Genomic DNA, 21,026 nt, shown 5'->3' with positions numbered 1-21,026 from the left:
TGTGCTGTGTGTATGAAAAACCTGATTTTCCAGAGAGCCAGTAATAGAATAAGCACAATATGAATTTAAAAGATGAACACAGTATAAACAAGAGCCCAGTGGCATTTTTTTTTCTTCTTAACAAAAGGCCTATATATTCATAGCCACCTACTTAAAGGTGAGGACTAGACATAGCAATGGGCAAGACTGGAACCTTTCAAAACCAAAGACATCCTTAAGAGTGTGAGATTGCTTTGATATCCAGATAATTACAATGCATTTCAATGGCAATCCAAAATATGAGAAACTTACATTCCACCCTGTCTTTGGAAGGAATGCATGTTCCCTCCATTCATCTATCCATGTGATGGATGCACAGAGGGAGGTTGCATGAAGTTTTGGTCCCGCCCACCTGCACTTGCTTGCTGTTGCTAATAGAGGCTGTATTGTCCCGGGAGACTCCAAACTATCTTTGCCTGTCATCGCTGTCGCCATGGGAAGGAGGCTGCTGTGCGTCTACTTGCTTGTCTTCGTCACTTTCAACAGTAAGTCAAAAATAGTAACCGTTGTCACCTTTTGCTAAGTCTGCTGGCGAACATAACCGCGCTTTAAAATGCAGTTGTTCGTTTAATTTCCGAAGCTACGGGCCCTGTATTTAACTGGTTTATCACGTTAGCTGTCCAAATCGTTTCATGCATCGTATTTTAAGTTGCTGAAAGACACTTTCCAAGTCTAAGCTACATGGATTGAGTGAGTGAATTAACATTTATGGGTACGTTAACGTTGCTGTAAATAAGTAACAAACTTTATCTGTTAAGCCTAACTGACTTCATCTTTTACTGGAGTCATTTAGCTAAATATTAGCTAAAAGCGGCGTTATTAAACCCGTTGAAAAGTGTATTCTGCCGTTTGCTGCTTCGGTTGTATGCCGATTAGAGCTAAGTATCACAAGACGTAAACTTTTTAACATTTGAAGTAATATTACATGATACAGTTTTGTTTAGAAGATAAGAAACATTAAATTGTCATCCTTTTAATTGACTTTGGCTTGACATCCTCTATTGTTACCATTGTTCTTATGTCCTCTAGTCCAGGACTCATCATCATATTAGAGAACTAGCATATTAGGCACACTGTAAATACACCAATATCTGATCTCAGTGACATTTGACAATTTGAGTTAGAATATTTAACTTAATACATTTTTCAACGTCTCCTTCACAGAGGCTCCAGGCTTAAAGATTCGGAACAGGCTGCTAGGTAAATGCCTACAGGTGCAAGAAGGAGTTTTGGGAGGTCGAGTGTCCTTGGGGGAATGCAGCCCATATTCGCCCTTACAGGAATGGCATTGGCTCCCAGAGAGTCAGGCTCTCAGCAGTCACCACACGGGGGAGTGTCTGACTGCGCCGGGAGAGCAGTATGAAGGTGTTCACCTGCAGCCCTGCGCCTTCACGATTGAAAGAGATGAGACTGGTGATGGAGTGGCAGCAGTGGATATGGGTAAAGAAACAAGCAGCCAAGCATGGTCCTGTTCCAAGAAAGGCCACCTCACTTTAATGGGGAGGGGACTGCACCTTAGTGCCACACTAGAATCCACCTTGGTCTTCCTTTCGCGGGAACATAAGCAGGTAATTATATTTTACAGATGGACCAGAAGGTTATTCTCCATGTGACATAATCGTAATGATAAAAATGTATCCAAAAATTAGGGCAGAAATGTATATTGTTTATTTTTTCACCCTAATAAGTCTAAAAAGTCTTACACTAGCTGGATTTTCTTTTGGTAATCCCCTTTTACAAGCAGGGCAGCAGGTGGCGGACACTTGACAACCAGACACTGTGCAATGGGAGAGATAGCAAACATAACCAAGACCAATCTCCCCACTATCTGGGAAAATCATTGGAACCTGGGATTTTTCCAAGTGCCATCTCTGATATAAACAGACAGGCTGAACCATGTAAGGACCTAATCGTATCTGACTAGCAGTAGTTTACTGAATGCTCTCTTCCTCTAGTATGTGACACTAATAAAAGTAACACACATTTCCTTAAAGGTCCAACCAGTAACTTTGCTAATTTAACCCTCTCCTAATTACAAATTGTATCTGCAATATTATTCTCAACCATTTTTCCTACTTGATTTCCCATCTGGCCAATAGATTATTAGAAAAAAAGAACAGTAGATTATTGTTATGAGCAGGGACCATTTATAGTATATTCCTCTTTCCATTCATTGTGATGTCTAAGTTCTGTTAAGTATCAAAACCTTTCTAAGTTGAAGAATACAAAGTCCACATGCTCTGTTTGACATCAGTTGTATTATGTATCTGCCATGGCCTGCAGATTACATTGTAACATGCCTGCTTTTAGCCTGAAGATTTAATTTAGTTAAGTGCGCTTTTGACTGATCAATATTTCCCCCACCTTGGAAGACAGCCAGGCACTCCATGACTTAGCATCACTGTGACTTGTCAAGTCGTGGCAGTGCAGATCCACTGGCTTTAAAAATGTATTATTTGTGGACTCAGAAGAAATCACACCAATGATGGTCATCTTTGACCTCTAGTTGACTTGGTTCTTTTTTCCCTCCACTTCCAGTTGAAGGTATAATGGACATCAGGGTCACAGAAACATATCCTGTAATAGATGGGAATCTTTCGTCCCTTAGCACCAAATCCCCTGCAGATCCCACCATGGTTTTCTTCAGTATGGACTATGGTAAGTTTTGTAAAGTGCAATCAATAAAAGATTAAATCCAGTGTGATGAGTGGATGTCTTTTCTTCCACCATATTGTATGTAACCTGACAAATAAACCCTAACAACTTCCCCTTACTCAGTATCCATGTAGTTACTTTTACACCACTAGGTGGAGGTGGATGAATGAGAAACTGAGGAAAGTCCGGTGGGTGTGTGTAATGGTTGTAAAGGAGTTTCACTAGGCTTCTATTTGCAGGTTCAGAGCCTAGGTTGAAATGTGGGTTGTGTGTACACGTAAATATGCTCTGTATATGTGTGTATAGGGATGGGTTGGAAGATAACCATGCTGGTGCTAAGCTCCTTGGCTCTGGTCCTTGGTACTGTCATTCTTATTCTGAATGTTTACTCCAACAGGTGAGTGCCTAAACACACACACAACACGCACAAAAGTAGATATTTTTATTTATATAGACTTACTATTGAAAAGATAAGTGGAATGATTAATTAGGTTATAAACATAAATGAATTATTATTTTGCATATCAAAGTTTTAATTGTAACACCTTCTTTAAAGCAAGATTTTTCATGTTTTTTCTGTTTTAAGCCATTGTAACTTGGATAGTTTTTAGTTTAGTTTTTTTTTTTTTTTTTTTGGATTGATTTTTTGATTTTGGGTTCTAGTAATTTAGGTCAGTCATTTGAGAGTAACACAATAACATAAAATAAAACGCATTGCAAATTAAAAATGTTTTAAATTAAAAACAGAGAATGAATAATAAAAACACAGTAGACACATTAGAAAACCTTACTGGGGAAGAAAATAGAAGAAATATAAAGCAATACATTTCAAAGAACTCTGGTACAAAGTGAAATGTTGTCCACCTACTTTCTTCCTTTTTCTGTCTTGCTGTGCCAGAAGGAAGAAGGTGGTGTGTGTTCTGAAGTCATACACTATGAGGCCAGAGGTGAGCGTTCCTGGGTCCCCGGTGCCCAGTGAAAGGGCCCCGCTGACAGAGCATGCCATGCGGCTCCCACACTCTTCCCCCACTTTACATCGAGGAGAAATCCTGATTGAGTGGAAGGACGGCACTGTTACTCCGCTCTATGAGGCCTGAAGGTTGTGCTGTTTGTGTAGGTTTGTGTATGTGTGCAAGCAGGCTCAGCTTCTTATGCAAGGCTATGCATGTTATCCTCTGAATGTGACTGATGGGGAGGTCTGTTGTGAAGAGAAAAAAACTGAAAAACAAAAGGCAAAATAAGGTTTTTGTAGTTTCAGAATGTTGGCATCAAAAGATAACTAAACTGTTGATGGTGTAGTATTTCATAAAATGTGAGTTGTGAGGCTTAGGTGCCCCGCCAGAATATAAAAAATGAGTATGAGTTGGACTGTAAGTTTTCAAAGATATTGAGTCTGAGTCTGGTGTTGGAGATTTGAGGAATTCCTTGTTGGACGAAAGGACTGTAAAATAAATGTTTGAGCATTCAGTCATTCTTGATAGACCTACTATGAGTACCATTTAAGGGCTCAGCAAAGCAACCAATAGCTTAGGTCCTTAGTTGGATAAATACTTAAGAAACTAATCTTTGTTTGCCAAGGCCTAAACTATATGAAGATCTGAACATTTAGTCCCAGTTTAGTGTTGGACACAGTTGTGCTGTGTGTGTCAGCTCAGCCCTTTACATTTTTGCTTAATAATGAAGAATTTAAAAGGTGTAGAGGCAGTCTTTGACATGGTGCTGATCTTTCATTTAACATGACTCTTAATGACACACCTTGGCTCCTGAAACTCACACCCTTAATGTTAGGATTAATAGGCTTTATTTTAGGAAAGTATAATTATAGTCGTTTTGCAACTTTACTGTGTTGTGTTGCAAGAAACGCTATTAAATGAAAGTTGTTTTCATAATTTAATCCAGTATTATTTAGCTTATACTGAGTATCCTAGCTGTGTAAGAAAATCTTAATCTAGTGTGCATAGTAGTGTTGTTGTATGTTGTATGTTAGTAGTCTGACCCATTGTAATTCAGTACTATTCATTTTGTAATGGACTTTGTTTTGATACTGACCACACATAAACTTTCATTAGCTGAAATTGTTAATTGAGGTTGCTAGTGATGTACAGTGGACTGGAGCGTAACAGTTCATTGTTGACCTTTTGACAGTTGACAAACCAGTCTCCACTCAAGGGCCACTTTCTTGCTTTTTTTGTGGAGCTTTTAACTATGTCACACCGTCTTCATCAGCAGATGACGTTTGTTCAGCTGTAATTGCACTGTCAATGTATAAACTGAGAACTTCTCATCCTAAGTTGACAGTGAAGATCATATGATATGGTTGAAAGCTCCAGAAACAGGTTCAGTGGAGACTATTTTGTCTATTTTTGTATGTGGCAACCTGGTAGACCAGCAATTTGTGATTTTTTTTTTATTATTATTATTTTTTTTATTTTATTTTTTTTTAACAAAAAATGTTTTTTAAGCTGTGAACTACCTAATAAAATAGCATACATACCTGACTGGTGTTGTTTTTGCAAAGCATTACATGATGTATTATTTAGAGCCATACTCCTATGGTATAATAGCATCCTGAGGGGGAATGGGAATGACGGCTGATAAAAATCATCATGTATCACAATTACATGAGACAGTCTGTCTGATACAGTAATCACAGATATGTTAAGTTGATGATGATGGCTCCAGAGAACATGGTATTTCCTTGTGGCATGGAAACTTCCCAGCTGGAGGAGTCTGTTTACAACTGAAAACCAAAGGCTGTTTTACTGCTTTTTGGGAGAGGCCTGGGTGTTGGGCAGGTTAATTTGATCCCCTCCTTATTTTAACAATAATAAGCAAATCTGTGTTTAGACAAAACACGACCAGAAGGAAAGAGCACGACTGTCTACATATAAAACTGCTTTGTCATTTGCAAAGTACTTCAGCCTCTGTTATATGTGATTTTAATGGACATTTTTATTTATTTTTTTCTTGAGAAACTAACACCAAACCGACAGCTGACACCCTGTCTCCCCTGCTGGTAGTGTTTATACTAATGAGAGGGTACAAGGTTTACTGAGCAGCACACAGCACCCTGAAAATGACATGGCATCCTACACCCTTCCAAACCACATCCACATGCCAGATGTGGAAAAAAAAGCAGGTTATTTTCAGTCGGTGTATTTAGTTTTTTTCTGCAAAGGAATCATTTAGTTTCCACAATAATTGTTCAGTGTGTTTGGTTTTGAACTTGTGTGTAAGCTCTATCAATAGTGCTACTACACTGCCTTACTTTTTGTTGTAGAGCTGCCACATAGATGCAATGCAGTAACAATAACAATCCCACAGAAGTGGGAAGTTCTTTTATGTTTTGGTCCATATACTCCAGCATTGGATTTGAAATAAAACAATGACTTGAGGGTAAAGTGCTAACTTTCAGCTCTATAATCTGAGGTTGCTTAGTTACATATGGTGTGAATAGTGTAGGAATCATAACCCTGTCATTTTCCCCCTTCACAGCACTGGACTGTACAGTGCTCATCTAGTATGAATTGAACGTGACACCCTTAAAACTCAAAGTCAGCACTTATGCCTCATTGTGCCAAGGTACTGAGCCAAAACAGCAGTGCCGCTGTTCAGCTATTGACAGGCTGCACCGTATGTGCACAGACATGTCTTTTTGCAGGTGAGGCAGAAGAGGGTGGGAGTGTCACCTGTATGAATAAGAGGTGTGACTGACTGCTCTCTCAGTACCTGGAAGATAATTGTATCTCATCTCACCTTCTCCCTAAAAGGGATTCTTCATATCAGGCTATTTGCAAACCATGTGGATTACTGATTTTTTATGTTTCTGCTTGTTTCTATTTTTCATGTGGTGCTGATGAAGTAATCTATACTCCAAACTTAAAGAATAAATGTAAAAATACAACTTTTAGAAAACACAGTGGAAACTAATAATGCAGAACAGGTATTTCTGATCAATTTTAAGACAAAAATGCTGATTACACGTGGAGGAAACGTTTCGCATTCATATTTCCTGGTTTCATGAAAACCTTGTGGTTGCTATGAAAAACTTTCAATTCTCCCAAAATGTCCCTCCTGTCTTTTTCATTTTTGGGAAATTGTCATACCTGAAAGAAGCGCTCAATAACCAGGATATATTGTTATGAGGTGAACAGTCTCTTGGCTACAAAAGTAACCACAGTAATATCCTGCTCATCCCTAAGCATCACTGTTGTACCATGAGACAGGTACCAGATGAAGCAGAATTTTGTGAGGCCGCCTTGACCTTCATATGACCTTTCAGAAAAGAAGACGGTGTTCTCTAAATAAATACCAATCACCTCATGGAAAACAGTTCAGAATCTCTGTACTGTGAACTGATGTGAACAGCATTTTACTTCTGAAGACTTGGATGAAAAGGAGGAGAAGACAAGAGGAAGGAAGAGAAGTGACAATAAGCAGATGTGTTCTAAGGACACTAGATTTATGAGCATCCTCTATTTCCTTCTCAGCAAACCACAATGACCACTCTTCAATTTAATTCCAAATTCCAGAAAGAAACATGCTCACATCTTGTGAACAATAAAGTTCCAGTTCCAGCCAATACTCAAAAACACAACAATAGGACGGTTAGTACAGTAATCGTGTTTGTTGAACTTCTTTTCCTTTCTGAGAATTTGATGTAGATGTGGTTTATACCTGTCCATTCTTGCTTTGGTTGCAGTATTCATTCAAGAATGACAACAGGTGTAATCTCATGATTTGCTACATTAACCACACTACAGAAAACATGGCAAAAAACTAGGTTAATTTTAAGATATTTTTTACCATACTTTTCAGGCAAAAAAATAAATAAATAAATAAATGTTGCACAAGCTTCAAAATAAGATGGTTGATACATATTGAACAGAAAATTGCATTTACCTTTTGTGTGTGTGTGTGTGTGCGTGTGTGCGTGCGTGCGTGTGTGCTGTTATTATTGTTGGTAGTGAGGAAGGTTCGTTCACTTTCTGAGAAAATGCACAGCAGGCTGGTTTGCACATGTAAAATTTCAGTGTTGGTGCCTCCCTGTTGCATTCCAAGAATTATTGTAAATAGATGGGAGCCATGAAGGTCTTCAAAAGTGGTATATTGAACTTGATGTGGCTGTCTCTTATTTGGATTCACTGCAGCCTTAAAGCTTCACAGTACATACTGTTGTTATCACACAACATCCACTGTTAGCAGTTCCAGCCAATACTCAAAAACACAACTATAGGACAGTTAGTACAGTAATTGTGTTTGTTGAACTTCTTTTCCTTTCTGAGAATTTGATGTAGATGTGGTTTATACCTGTCCATTCTTGCTTTGGTTGCAGTATTCATTCAAGAATGACAACAGGTGTAATCTCATGATTTGCTATCTGTAGTAGCTACATTAACCACACTACAGAAAACATGACAAAAAACTAGGTTAATTTTAAGATATTTTTTACCATACTTTTCAGGCAAAAAAAATTAAATGTTGCACAAGCTTCAAAATAAGATGGTTGCTACATATTGAACAGAAAATTTAAATTTCCTTTGTGTGTGTGTGTGTGTGTGTGTGTGTGTGTGCGTGCGTGCGTGTGTGCTGTTATTATTGTTGGTAGTGAGGAAGGTTCGTTCACTTTCTGAGAAAATGCACAGCAGGCTGGTTTGCACATGTAAAATTTCAGTGTTGGTGCCTCCCTGTTGCATTCCAAGAATTATTGTAAATAGATGGGAGCCATGAAGGTCTTCAAAAGTGGTATATTGAACTTGATGTGGCTGTCTCTTATTTGGATTCACTGCAGCCTTAAAGCTTCACAGTACATACTGTTGTTATCACACATGGCCTGCACATGTGTACCAACTCTTCCCTCAGGTGTTTCACACTGTGTGTAACAAAACAGGCCATTAGAGTCCCAGTCTGAACCAGACACTCCATACGACTGTGTGAGATACATTTTATTGCTCTGTAAAACATAGGGTGAAAGTTGTTTACTTACTAGGGCAAGTCTCCTCTTATACAGAATCTTTGTTTCTTTATTTTTCTCTCTTTCTTTTTATCTTTCTTTCTTTCTTTGCAATATAATACTGCAATATGAGGTTAAAGAATGTCTGTGTTTCCCACTAATCTATCACTTTGTTTTTCCTGTGTTATACAATGCTGAAATCTTGCCAGGTGCAAATGTTTTGATGATACTCTGGCATAAGCAACGTGGCTTAGGAGATATAAATGAGATTTTACAGGTATACTCTGCAACAGAGCCTGTAAAGGAGGAATATTCTTGGTATGTGAGATGCTATATTGAGAGTATTATAGTGTTTTAGCATGAAAGCATTCTATTTTGGAGAGAAGCAATTCTTCTTTTTTTTTTAACACCAAGCCTTTGTGTGATCTAGACATGCCCCTTGCCATAAGATGTAATGTTAGAAGCTTATGTGCTTTGCCTCTGTGATTATTATAACCTTTCACTTCTTTCTTGTCAAGTGTAGGACTTGTTGAAACAAGCAGCATTATCTTTAGTGTTTCATGGCTTGGTGAAACTGGTTAGTATGTCTTTTTTTTTTTTTTTTTTTTTCTTTTTTTAGCCATATGAGAAATGACATTGACAGAGATTTCACCACCAGTACTATTTGTACAGCAGAAATTATCTATATGTGTACATGATCAACACTACCATCAGAATCTTGGTTAACGCAGCTGCACAGTTAACTAAAGTTGCATGAAAGTCCTAGAGACTAGCTGCTACATTTCGAGCCAAGTGAATCCTACGGACTTCAGAATGATGATTTAAGAATATAAAGGGCAAACATTTGCTGAAACAATATCTGACAGAGCCATAATACATCAAATCTGATCTAATGGTTGGAGCCTCAGGCAGCATAGCATACCTAGCAAGGCAGCTCACGATAGAAAACACATGTCCACAGCCATAATGTTGGTGAATGCTGCTTAAATCAGCTCTTTAAAGGACCATACTAGTGGTTTTGCATGTTTTAGTCCACTAACTGCATATTGTGTATTCAATACATTAGTGCTGACAATCATCCAAAGCATATCTAGATCCTTTTAGGGGAATTACCTTAATTCCTGGGAACCATTGTTCATTTAATTACAAGTTTTTATTTTCATGGCAGTCACCTTGCAGAAACTTGAAACTTTTATTTCATTGCCTGTTGTGAGGAACTGTTTTGCATAACCTTGCTGAGGTATTCTCAAAAACCCCACAGGCTGACAAAAACCTGACTTTGATTCTCTGCTCTCAGCTTAAATCATCACTAGTGTGATGTAAAATTCAACTGCTGATGTCAAATGTTAAAGGAATGTTTGACATTATTGGGAAATATTCTTGCTGAGAGTTACATGTGAAGATTGATGATGATGTCATCTCTGTGCATTAAGTATGAAACTGGAGTCAGCATTCAATTAGCTTAGCTTAGCAATAAGACTGGAAAACAGGGGAAACAGCTTGACTGACTTCAAAAATATACTTACCAGCACCTCAGCAAGAAATAGATACAGTTAAAATATACAATTACCAATTATATGTATATATGTATATTTTGATATTCTAGCCACAAACCAAACTGGCATAATGTTTTAAGTTGATATTTAGCAAACTTGTCAGGAAACAGAAGGTATGGAGCATAATTTGAAGTCATGTTTTAACTACCTGGCAAATCTGAGTCAGATTTTCATTGACTCTAGCTACTAAATGCTCCACTTTGTTCACCAGCTAGTTGTTATCTTTGTCCATCTATCATTTGGTGCTGCGCAGGGAGAGTGAAGAGGGTTAAGCTGTTCCCTGAAAACAACTGCCTGCTGTGGCCAAAAAGGACAGTAATGAGAGGAGTTAGAGAAGTTTCAGTTAGCTGAAAGATGCGATAAAACTCCCTGGACCTTAAGTGTAACTGCTGAATCAGAGCGGAGTTTAGTTGGAAGTCTCAATTTGTCATCAAGTTAAAAGAAAAAAAGAAAGTCTGTCAAAACCTGCCTGTTTTGACAACAATGCAGTGTGAGTGTTTTATAGGAACTTCAGCCAGTAATCTCTTCTACACATGCAAGGTGACCTGCTAAGACCTGTTGGAGGTAATTGTATAAAACTGCTGATTCATGCTATCCAGCCGGAACTCTGCAAGACCAGATTTGCCCTATGTGTGATACTCTGTTCAAAAATTAAACGCTGAGTAGGTGTATTAAGCTGAATAAAGAGCAAATATGTCTTAATGTCTCTATATTTTGTAAATGGCAAGCAGGCAAGAGTTTCTATCAAAAGGAACCCTTGGCACAGAGGACCAGGGCTGATCTGATTTATGCACTGAAGGACGATGGCCTAGTTCTGGTCTGTGGATACCGAGGTATGCTTGGAAATAAAGTGTAGCCTTGAAATAGCAGTGTAAAATACTGCTGTGCACTGCATAATGATGGAGCAGGTCTCCTTTTGGGACCAGAAAATCATCATTAAAGAGCACAGTTGAGTGAATGGAGAGATCACTGTTGTGTAGTCTTGTTTCCTGCTTAGCTCTGAACTTTAGACACAGCTGGTATACTCTGAATCACAACAACAAACACACAACAAATCCTTAGTTATCTCTTTCTTGACATTGATCTGATCCTGAACTGTATAATCTAGTCTAGTCTAATCTAATATAAATATACATATAAGTTTCTTTTAAAAAAGTAATGAATTTGAAGACTAACGGGAATTAAGCCAAGTATGTCAATGTGCTGAGAAGTCAATCAGCACACATCTTGCCCACCCTATCCCATCTGACCTGATGTTGTCCCACCACAAGCAGTGCATATTGTTCCTCTGTGATCAAGTGTTGTTTACCTAAAGGTGTAACTCACCAGTATGTCCCTTTTAATTGTTTTCTGATGTAATCTGATTGTAGCCTCCCTCAGAAATGAGAAGCACTTGTGACAAACAAGAAAAAAAGTAACATGAGAGTAACATGAACCGCATTCCTGCAGTAATAAAAAACAGAACTTTATTGTATCAGTACAAAGGCATTTCCCATCAACCTACATAAAATATAAAGGTGTTCATTGTCCAGTTTAGCACCCAACCCTGGAGTCGTACACAAGATACAAACATATCAACAGGTGTAAATGAACACAACAATTTTAAAACGGATAGTTCCCGTAGAAATAAGAAGATAACTGTCATTTGGTAACACATATCTGATGTTGTCAAGCATGTACCTACATGGCTACAGTAGATTCTGATAACTTTTAGTTCATACAAAGGGTTAATGGTCAAGTTTTCTAGCTGATGACATATTACAATAGTTTGTTGGCTTGTTTTAGGGATTGCTGGTTAGGCCTTTTATAGGGCAGCAGCTTTAATATAGCTGCATTAAGATAGCAGTGGTCGAGTGAAGAATGTTGTGGGAGGGATATAGCCTTACCATGTTTGCTCTAAACAACAGAGTCAATATGGTCTACATAGATAGCATATTTTCTACCACTGTACAATATTCTTCTCAGACAAGTATTTAGTGACAGATATTTGAACATCTAGGTTAAAGTTTGAATTCTGAATTCCCTGAATTCAAATGCCATCATTGAAAGGGTCTGGATTGACAGAATGCACAAAAATTGCATGCAAAAGACGTACATTTGTCCATCTGCTATATATATTAAACTACATAAAAAGTGATATATAACTACATTAGTATAAAGCATACAATACTGTTCAAACCCGAGTGCTATAGACACTAAGATCCAAGTGTTCATCTCGTAAAAGAATTAATGTAATTCTGTGTTTCTGAAATTATGTTTCTCTCTTCCATACTCATACACAACTGTTACTCTACAACATAATACAATCACATAATAATGTAAAGAGAGTGGCCTGTTTTCACACACACACACACACACACACACACACACACACACACACACACACACACAGCTATCTTGAGATATTCCAACAGCTGTAAAGAAGATTCAGAGAAAACAGTTGTGGCTTCCACAGATGTTGAAGGAAAAATGCTGGTGTGTGTTGGTATTTACAGAATGTGAATCTTTTAGAGTATGTTTCAGCATATTTTTAACACACTCAGTGCACCTCTTTATTAGCACCTTTGGAGTTGTTGGTGTTGACATTGGTGAGTCGGACATTTTCCTCCTCTGAACTCTTTTTGTCACGTATTTCTCCCTCCACGTGGAAGCCAACCATCAGCTGGTAGATCATCACACCAATGATGGTGCCAAGGAATGGGGCAAATATGGGCACCAGGAACCAGCCATTTCTAGTCCTAAAGGAGTGACCAAAAAAAGAGTTACTTTTAGAAAATTTGCTTTTACTTTGCCCCAGTGGAACAAGGGTTATCAGATAGTGAGTTCTGTGTGAGTGTCGCAAAGGATAGTTCATATAGAGATGACCAATTGATGGGGAAAATGCTTAAAATCTGTAACACTTACGTGAAAACCTCAGAGCCCCACCCAGCCATAGCTGTGAAAATACGTGGTCCGAGGTCTCTGGCAGGATTGACAGCATAGCCTGAGTTAAAGCCCATAGACAATCCAATAACCAGAACCACAAATCCCACTGTGAAAGCCTCCAGCCCTTGGGGGACTGGGTTGTTGTATGGATCCACAATAGCCAGAATGCAAACTATCAATGCTGATGTGCCAATTATCTGGAGAGAGTAAGAGAAACAGGAAAATGTGAGTGAGACACCTCAGCTGTGACATTAAAATTTAGTGTGTGATTACTTTATTTTCACCTTTCAAAAGAGTACCTGATCAAAGAAGCCATTGACAAGGGTAAGGTGTTTTCCAGGGTAGGTGGCAAAGATGCCGGCTGTAGCTCCAGGCCCAGTCACATTGAAAGCTCCCGGGAAGTCCCACAGAGCATCTAAAGGGATACAGACAACAAATTATGGCATAATTTTTTTTTTTTTTTGCTTAGATTGATTGTTTAAATGATGCACTTAGACTCTGTGAAACCTAAAATACAAAATGCGTTCATATATTGTGGTAACAAGCTCATTTCTTTAAATTTGGAACATGTGGAGTCATCACTTACCGTAGTACATGCCAAAAATGATGGCAGCACCAAAAAAAGCACCGATTGTCTGAAAGAGGAAGTACATGGGGAATTTTCTCCAGCGCTCTCTTCCAAGTAGACACAGGGCAAAGGTCACTGCAGGGTTCAGATGGCCACCTGCAAATGTACACAGGGGCAGTATGTCAGTACATATCATTGACCATTAACAACACCATTACCTAAATACAGACTCAGACCCCAGACTTATCCACATAAGGGACAAATACGGTTAAAATGTGGTCCTGCGAGTAGAATCTATTAGTAAAATTGTTTCTGTACCTGATACCTGGCCACAGACCAGGATGCCTAAAGTGGCAGCGAAGCCGAAGGCAAAGTTGACGGTGAGGAACATGCCATGGGAACCATCGCTCAACACCTGCTGGGCCACGGCACCACAGCCAAACATCTGGAGAGAGAGTAAAATAAGAAGTTTACACTTGATCCCAATGACTTCCTGGGCACAAAAATGTGGACCTAATTTTATTTAACCTTGTTTAACATGAAGAAGTCCTCAGATGTGTACTCTGCACATCAGGGCTTTATAGAATGAATATTTCAGTACAAAGTTTTGCACACCACACACCAACAGTATTCACTATTCCAGGGTTGTATTACAAAAAAAAATAAAAAAAATCACAAACAGGAATACTGTACTTTTAGTGCTTTGCCAGTCAATCAAGGTCAAGCCAAGGGGCGAAATGAGGCAATGTGATCATTATCAGTGAGACCAGTAAAACAAAGACCCATTACAAGAGCTCTGCACAGAATTAAATGAGCTCGATTGTGTTCATAATGGCACACAGGAGCACAGTATACTGTATGTTCAGAGAGGTCACCGTGTTGACCTTGACTGGGAGAGAACTGTCACTGCTCCAGCCCAGCTGGTTTTATCTGGGAAGGAGAAAAAAGTCCAGTTTCCACTTTGAATGAAAGAAAAGGAGAAACATGAGTTTTGGGGCAAAGTGACTGATTCTGTCAAAAGAAGAAGGGTTTATAGAATGTATAGTATTGCCAAGCAGGTGCCATACTGTGTGATTATATGTGTGTATATCCCTGTGTCCTCTGTGTTAGTGCTTGGTTAAAGAAGTATGTGTGGTCCATGCTTAGTCTGCTGCTCTCTGAGCCCCCCTGATGAGGATGCTTTTCAGCCTGACTGCACCACTCAGATGTTGAGGTTAGTTTGGGGGAACCTCACTCAGAGAGACTGGCGCCTGAGGGGCTGTCATCATCACTGGGCTCAGTCTAAACTCTTTTCCATCCCTGATGAGACCAGCGTTTACTGGAAAAATACTACGTAAATCAGCCCCATGTTAGAATTGTGCTTAGCTGTTTTGTTTTTGGCGTGTGGGTAAATGTCTCCCTAATGTTATGCCATGATGAACTTGTGTGATGTGAAAATAAAAAATCTGAAAACTTTTCACTTCACACAGTTCTTCTTAATGTCAGAGGCATCAGATTACAAATGATGCGCCATTAGCTCGGAAGTCCCGACTTACCTCCTTAGATTACATTCCACCAGAAAGGTCTCATTTAAATCCCACACGGAATCTAGGAGCCGTGAGTATTATTCCTACCTCTGAAGTGCCCATATTCACTACTTTGTTCAGTCTGTTGAGGAATTCCAGCAGCTTGCTATTTTGCTGTCATAATGTTGTAATTGGTTATCTGCACCCCACCACTTCCTCGACCAACATTCAATTGCCTGATTCAGCTGGTCATGCATCCATGCAGCTACTTCCAGCTTTTAGCACAGTCGGGGAGCTTATAAAAAAAAACCCACAGCAGTCAGCCTACTGAAAAACACATTTGGCAATTGTTAAGGGGCTGAGGCAAAAAAACAAAAACAAAAAAAAACCACTGGCCTAGAACCAGTCTCTAAATCACTACCTGCGTGATCTTTTCAAATTCAGGATGAAGAGCCTCATAAGCTGTTGCCATGGCTACTCTCCAGAGTTTGAAGTGGAAAAATGCAGTACATGTTTTGAAAGTGCAGTGAGGGGTTAATGAAACAGTTCCAGTAGGATGGTCAAATACATCACCTACCTATGGGGGACCTTCAAGACCACATCAACATGTAGCCAAAAAGTTTGTCAATGCAGGACTTTTTGTTGTTGTTGTTTATGATGTCTTCAGCAATAACTGAATGCAGAACTATTGCCCAGGGTTACTGACACCTTGCCAAGAATGCCAGATTCAATAGGCACACAGACACACACACCCACACACACCTTACAGTACACGCACCTTCACACATTACTTGTCTCTTCAAGTCAGCCTGCAGTAACAGGTGATTACTAATGAGCGGTTTGCTTTGTTTAATTTGTGACTAGTCAAAAAATGTATCAACAGATTTATCTGGGGAGAGAGCAGAGACTTATGTTATCTCTGCTATGGGAAGTAAGATTATGTCAGGCATGTTTAATGTGATACCTATTGTTCTGCCACTGATCCTCCCAGTACCGCCATTGACATGTGTCACCTGGTAAATGCCTGCACCACACCCCTCTGTCCTGTCAATAGTCATGCTAACTCATCTGATCAACAGCATCTAGGCTCTTAAATATTTTCAGCTTGTGACTCTTACATATTGTTTCCATTGCATATCTGTGTTATGATTGTTGATCAATGAGAAATTAATATAACGAGTCACTAAACTCAGCACACATCGCACAGTAAATGTAAAACATGTTGGTGTACTAGTATTTAGTCAAAAACTCATTTTTATCCCTAGTGCTAATTTTCTGCCAAGAAAGAAAAAAAAAACTTTTTATAAAACAGTAGCCTCTGACTAACTGAGTTATAAGGCTTTTTATTATTACATTTAGTATGGCAGATAGCCCAGAGTCTAGACACATTTTACTCAGTGAACAAAAGATCTCTATCTCTCCCAATGTTCATATTCAGATTTTGTGACTGTGGAAAGACTGGATTACAAACCACAATTCAGTCAAATTTTCTCTTGGTCTGTTAGAACGAGTCAGTCTATGGTAAAGATGGCTAGTGTCAATTCTTACTGATGTTTAAAAATGCAATATATTGTCTAATGCCTGTGATACTGAATTATTGTTTGGACTAACATTAACATTCAAGTTCTTATGCACACATACACACACTTATCTCCCTTATGATGCGATGAGAGACTGTCATGAGGCTTTGGATCCGGGATCCTGGATTCCAGCTCCAAGTAAATGTTGTGTCATTTAAAATACAGTTTTGCTCACAGCACATGTAGTCCTGAGCAACTTCCTTACCTGTTTGTTCTGAGCTCAGTTTGCTAATTTATCAATTTATCATAATAACAGTCAGTGTAGGCAATCATTGGCTCTAATACAAAGTCTGTCACTTTATTCCCTTTGAAGTCTATGTGTGGATTATAAATTACATGCAGTTTCTTTTGCAATCTTTCATCACTCTTCAAACATGCCAATACAAAAATGATGGAATGCAAACGCTGTCATATAGAGAGCAATTGATCATATTGCAACATCAAAAGAAAATAGAAAAACTGAGGGTACTCAGAGAAAAGAAAACACTCAGAGAGGCTAGAGTTCAGTCATTATCAAGTTCAGTTATTAAAACATCCTACAAAGCATGAACTTTGTCACTTCTTCATTTAAAGCTCAGCAGCTATTTTAACATCTTTTTCAGCATGATATGATCTGATGTAAGTTCCATGTGCACCCAAACTTATACACACACACACACACTTACCACAAGGATGAGGGTGCCAAGACACTCTGCCAAAGCCTGCCGAAGCAACAGGTTACGGATCTGGAAGAACCGGGACAGTTTGTCCAAATACATCTTGTGTCTGCCCATGTTTTCTTGCTAGAGGCTGATGAGACTGTGAGAAGACACGCACACCAGGTTGTTAGGTTTTCCTGAGTGACTTTGAAACTGGGAGGACTGGGCTCCTTTTATAGAGCCAAGATGGGCTTGGACTGGACTGGTTCCAAGCCTGAACTCAGCCCCACCCTCTGCACCACGCCTCCCTGCATGCCAGGCAAGGTGTGTGATTCACACTCTGGTTTTCTCACTCTCTCTCTCTCTCTCTCTCTCTCACACACACACACACACATATACACTCTTATACAGTCTTGACATAAATATCCTTGTCAGCTTTATCATTAACCTCATTCATTATATACCTTCAACCCATAGTTTATACTAATGTACATCAGTTCTAACATTTGTCTTTTCTGTAACATCTGAGCTATTATATATTTATCACATATCTATAAGTTTGAATTGAAACATTCATTTAGCTTATATTAGTGGCTTATTTGTGGAGTTTAGAAATGCATTTATGAATGAATGAATTTAGAGAAGGCCACTTCATAATGAGCGATAGCAACCTATCTCTATCACAAGCCTACAATGTAACAAAATGTGTTATGAAATACTTTCTGAATAAACTTTATCAGTGTGTTATAAGTGTTTGTGACATATAAAATAGGCACACTACAAAGTGACAGAACATCTTCTGGAGACTGCCATGGGCAGAATTTTAAATGTGTTAATAACTAGGCTGGGATATATGCAAATTTAGATGGCTTTATAGGATCAATATTTTAATTCAGTATACAACACATTATCCCACCAGTCACAAATATGAGCAACCATAAAACATCTACTTTTCCATGAAAATGTTAAAAAATATAGGCCTACTAATGACACATGATTAGGTTTTTTCATGTCTGCGAAAAAAAAATCAGGAATAACCAAACTCCAAATTATTAAAATGAACATAATCCTAAATCTAACCCTGAATGAAATAATCAAATCTTAAAACACCCTCTTTGAAAAATGCCAAATATCCCCAGTTCTGGATGCTCCAGATCTGGGTGAAGGATTTGGTCCTCATAAGAGTAGAAATAAAACACACACACATAAATGTAATGCATACCTGCTTGCAGTCCTTACTGGTTCATTCTCACCCGTTCGCACACATCCTTCTCTTTTCCCTTTCTGTCCCTGTTACTCTGACCTAATCTTTTGTCCCCTATCTGAAACCTCATCACCACACATTATACCTTCTTTGTCTGGTTTCAATAGAGGTGTGAGAACATTTCCACTTTTAAAAGCCTACAGCCATGCCTCTATCAGTAGGAATCAGTTCTTTTGTTTTGTTTGGGCTATGCCTGGTTTTGCTGTGACAGTGGAGTACATTATCACCTTGGATCACATTAACATTAGACTGCAAAACAATTTTGTGCACAAATCTGCAGAGATTACTTACTGCAGAGAACTTTGCATGTGTTAAACCATAAAAACAAAACTGGTGAGTCCAAATAAATGTATTCCCTCTGTGAAAAAATTCCATGTTGATGGCAAGCTGAAGGTATTTCAGTGAGAACATGGTCAAACAATAGTTCAGCAAATGATACATATGCGACATGTTTCATCACCGAAGTACCCCGAGGCAATCTGATTCATGTCAAGTCACAGTGCTGGCATCAGCCATACATGCGTCATGAATGTTGTGCAACTGTTTGCAGGCGACTGTTTCAATACAACCTCCACAGGGGAAGGGAGGGATGGAAGATGATGACAGGTAACATATGAGAGTGCTGCCTTCCAAAGAAGTTAGCTAAGGTTTTTGGTGATAGGAATATACCTCATTCAAGCAAATGCAGATGTGGTAATTTTTTAAAATCATTTTCCAGAATAATTGGTGTCATACTTTCAGTTCAGTGGAAAATATTAACTGAGAGGTCGTGGGACAGCATGGTAGGTGTGATCACAGGCCCACCCTGAGGTTCCTCCCACAGTGCAGTGACTGCAGGTCAATCTCCTGCAGGTATGAATGTGAGTTCAAGCCATTGACTTTTGGTTTTATTCTTGACTTAATCCCTCTCCACCCAGTGAATACCTGGATAGGTTTCAGCACCCATGGTGATAAGCAGGTATGGAAATGTTCTTAGTTTGATTTGATTTGTTTGATTGGAACTTTAAAGTAACATTATTTTTGTACAGTCACACTGGATTGCCCTTCATTTTGTAGTTCATTCTCAAGGCATGAACTCCTTTGATGGCTTGCTCCAAAATCCTAATACTTAGTTGACAAATTTGTACTAGCATTTTACCTTGTAAAACTCACCAGCTATTTTCTACAGAGATAGATTCAGGCACGTTTTTGTGCATATTTTACTTTGTTTTTGTCTTTCTGTTTCAGCTGACTGCTTTGGGATTTCAGAAGAAATCATGGTTTTGAATAACTTTTCCTGGAATTTTTTGGCGCAGAGAAAAGACATGGTAAATGGTAAAGGGAAAAGAATGGTGGTGTCCACAAACATTAGCGAAAACTATAAAAACCAGCAAGAATTTCTGTCTCTTTCTGCAATAATGAGGTTTAACAACAAAGCCTTGTTATTCCATCAATGTTTTTTTCAGAACCATAAGCTCTTTCGAAAATGGCACCGATCACTGTTTTTAAAGGTCTATGATTGATAGGCATTTGTATCATGTGTCCACCAGATGTGTTTGTCTCCAGTAGGAGTGCCAGTCTGGCAGCTGTTTTCCATCAGGTACTGGAAGAAAGGACAGGTACAGACAGATGAAAAAAGACTGATATCTCTGAGACAGACAGCACAAGTTGACACACTGCTTGAGGCCAGACTGAATTGATGTCGGCAACAACTAGACAGGGAAAACAATAATGCTGTGTCTGATGTATATATTGTGTATTCTTATTGTTAGGTTAGTCAGTATCTATCTATCTATCTATCTATCTATCTATCTATCTATCTATCTATCTATCTATCTGTCGAAAGTACAAGAAATTCCCCAGTTCCCTGTTCCAATTCTCCTCTTTTTTGATCCCTTATGATAACCTTGTGGTGGAAAAAAAAACCAAAACAAAACAAAAAAAAACCTCATACAATGACTGTGTGATGCCAGTCCAAACTGTGTGAAAAGAAAGTCTGTGGGCAGTCATGTCAGATCATGATATCCATGACTAATGCAGCGAGTACTGCACAGTACAGTAGTGTCATGTATTTGTGGTTGTATTAGCTTATTGCCAAATTAAGTTCCAAGCAAAAATTCTGGTCATTGTTTGTTTGTAGTGGTGAATCACTAAAAGGTGTTCAAGTTCACAGACACAGATTTAATTAACTTAGACAATACTGTGTGATATAGTTAGCAGTGAAGAGAGAAGGGACATGACACCCAACAAAGGTCCTGAACCAGATTCAAACCATCATGTGGCAGGCACAGTGACCATTGAGCCAGCAGACATTTTATTGGTCATCACATTGTCAAGATTGGACAATATAATTTATAACTGTCT

General features: G+C 38.7%; 2 protein-coding genes across 5 annotated transcripts; one reads left to right on the top strand and one right to left on the bottom strand.

Moving 5' to 3' along the window:
* The first annotated feature begins 308 nt into the window (after positions 1 to 308).
* On the top strand, positions 309 to 5,187 carry si:dkey-245n4.2 (uncharacterized). 4 transcript variants are annotated; one of them, XM_018669771.2, is made up of 7 exons: positions 309 to 524; positions 1,204 to 1,607; positions 1,781 to 1,937; positions 2,578 to 2,697; positions 3,001 to 3,091; positions 3,593 to 3,823; positions 3,927 to 5,187. In XM_018669771.2, exons 1-6 carry the CDS (start codon positions 473 to 475, stop codon positions 3,789 to 3,791), a joined length of 1,023 nt encoding a protein of 340 aa, XP_018525287.1. In that variant the 5' UTR covers positions 309 to 472; the 3' UTR covers positions 3,792 to 3,823; positions 3,927 to 5,187. The 4 variants fall into 4 exon arrangements, with proteins under 4 accessions (XP_018525287.1, XP_018525286.1, XP_018525288.1 ...); XM_018669770.2 differs by having other exon boundaries at positions 3,593 to 5,187; XM_018669772.2 differs by having other exon boundaries at positions 314 to 524; positions 1,784 to 1,937; positions 3,593 to 5,187.
* A 6,460-nt stretch (positions 5,188 to 11,647) lies between these two features.
* Positions 11,648 to 17,641, bottom strand: aqp3a (aquaporin 3a). The gene is made up of 6 exons (XM_018669723.2): positions 17,447 to 17,641; positions 14,015 to 14,141; positions 13,715 to 13,852; positions 13,428 to 13,543; positions 13,108 to 13,325; positions 11,648 to 12,941 (listed from the first exon to the last, which is right to left on the bottom strand). Exons 1-6 carry the CDS (start codon positions 17,552 to 17,554, stop codon positions 12,743 to 12,745), a joined length of 906 nt encoding a protein of 301 aa, XP_018525239.1. The 5' UTR covers positions 17,555 to 17,641; the 3' UTR covers positions 11,648 to 12,742.
* Between the last annotated feature and the right edge of the window lie 3,385 nt (positions 17,642 to 21,026).

The sequence above is a fragment of the Lates calcarifer genome, linkage group LG13 (genome assembly GCF_001640805.2).
Source record: "Lates calcarifer isolate ASB-BC8 linkage group LG13, TLL_Latcal_v3, whole genome shotgun sequence".
NCBI classification, from domain to species: Eukaryota; Metazoa; Chordata; class Actinopteri; family Centropomidae; genus Lates; species Lates calcarifer.
Note: the sequence above shows the minus strand (reverse complement) of the source record. Positions and strands in the feature narration are given on the sequence as shown.

Excerpts from the sequence above, each read along its gene's own strand:
- si:dkey-245n4.2 (XM_018669771.2), top strand. The coding sequence starts at position 473 with ATGGGAAGGAGGCTGCTGTGCGTCTACTTGCTTGTCTTCGTCACTTTC. Across the intron at positions 1,938-2,577 it reads AAACAGACAGGCTGAACCAT|TTGAAGGTATAATGGACATC; the intron begins GTAAGGACCTAA and ends CTCCACTTCCAG. Across the intron at positions 3,092-3,592 it reads CTGAATGTTTACTCCAACAG|AAGGAAGAAGGTGGTGTGTG; the intron begins GTGAGTGCCTAA and ends TTGCTGTGCCAG.
- aqp3a (XM_018669723.2), bottom strand. The coding sequence starts at position 17,554 with ATGGGCAGACACAAGATGTATTTGGACAAACTGTCCCGGTTCTTCCAG. Across the intron at positions 13,853-14,014 it reads GGTCTGTGGCCAGGTATCAG|GTGGCCATCTGAACCCTGCA; the intron begins GTACAGAAACAA and ends GTACATTTGCAG. Across the intron at positions 13,326-13,427 it reads TCAATGGCTTCTTTGATCAG|ATAATTGGCACATCAGCATT; the intron begins GTACTCTTTTGA and ends TACTCTCTCCAG.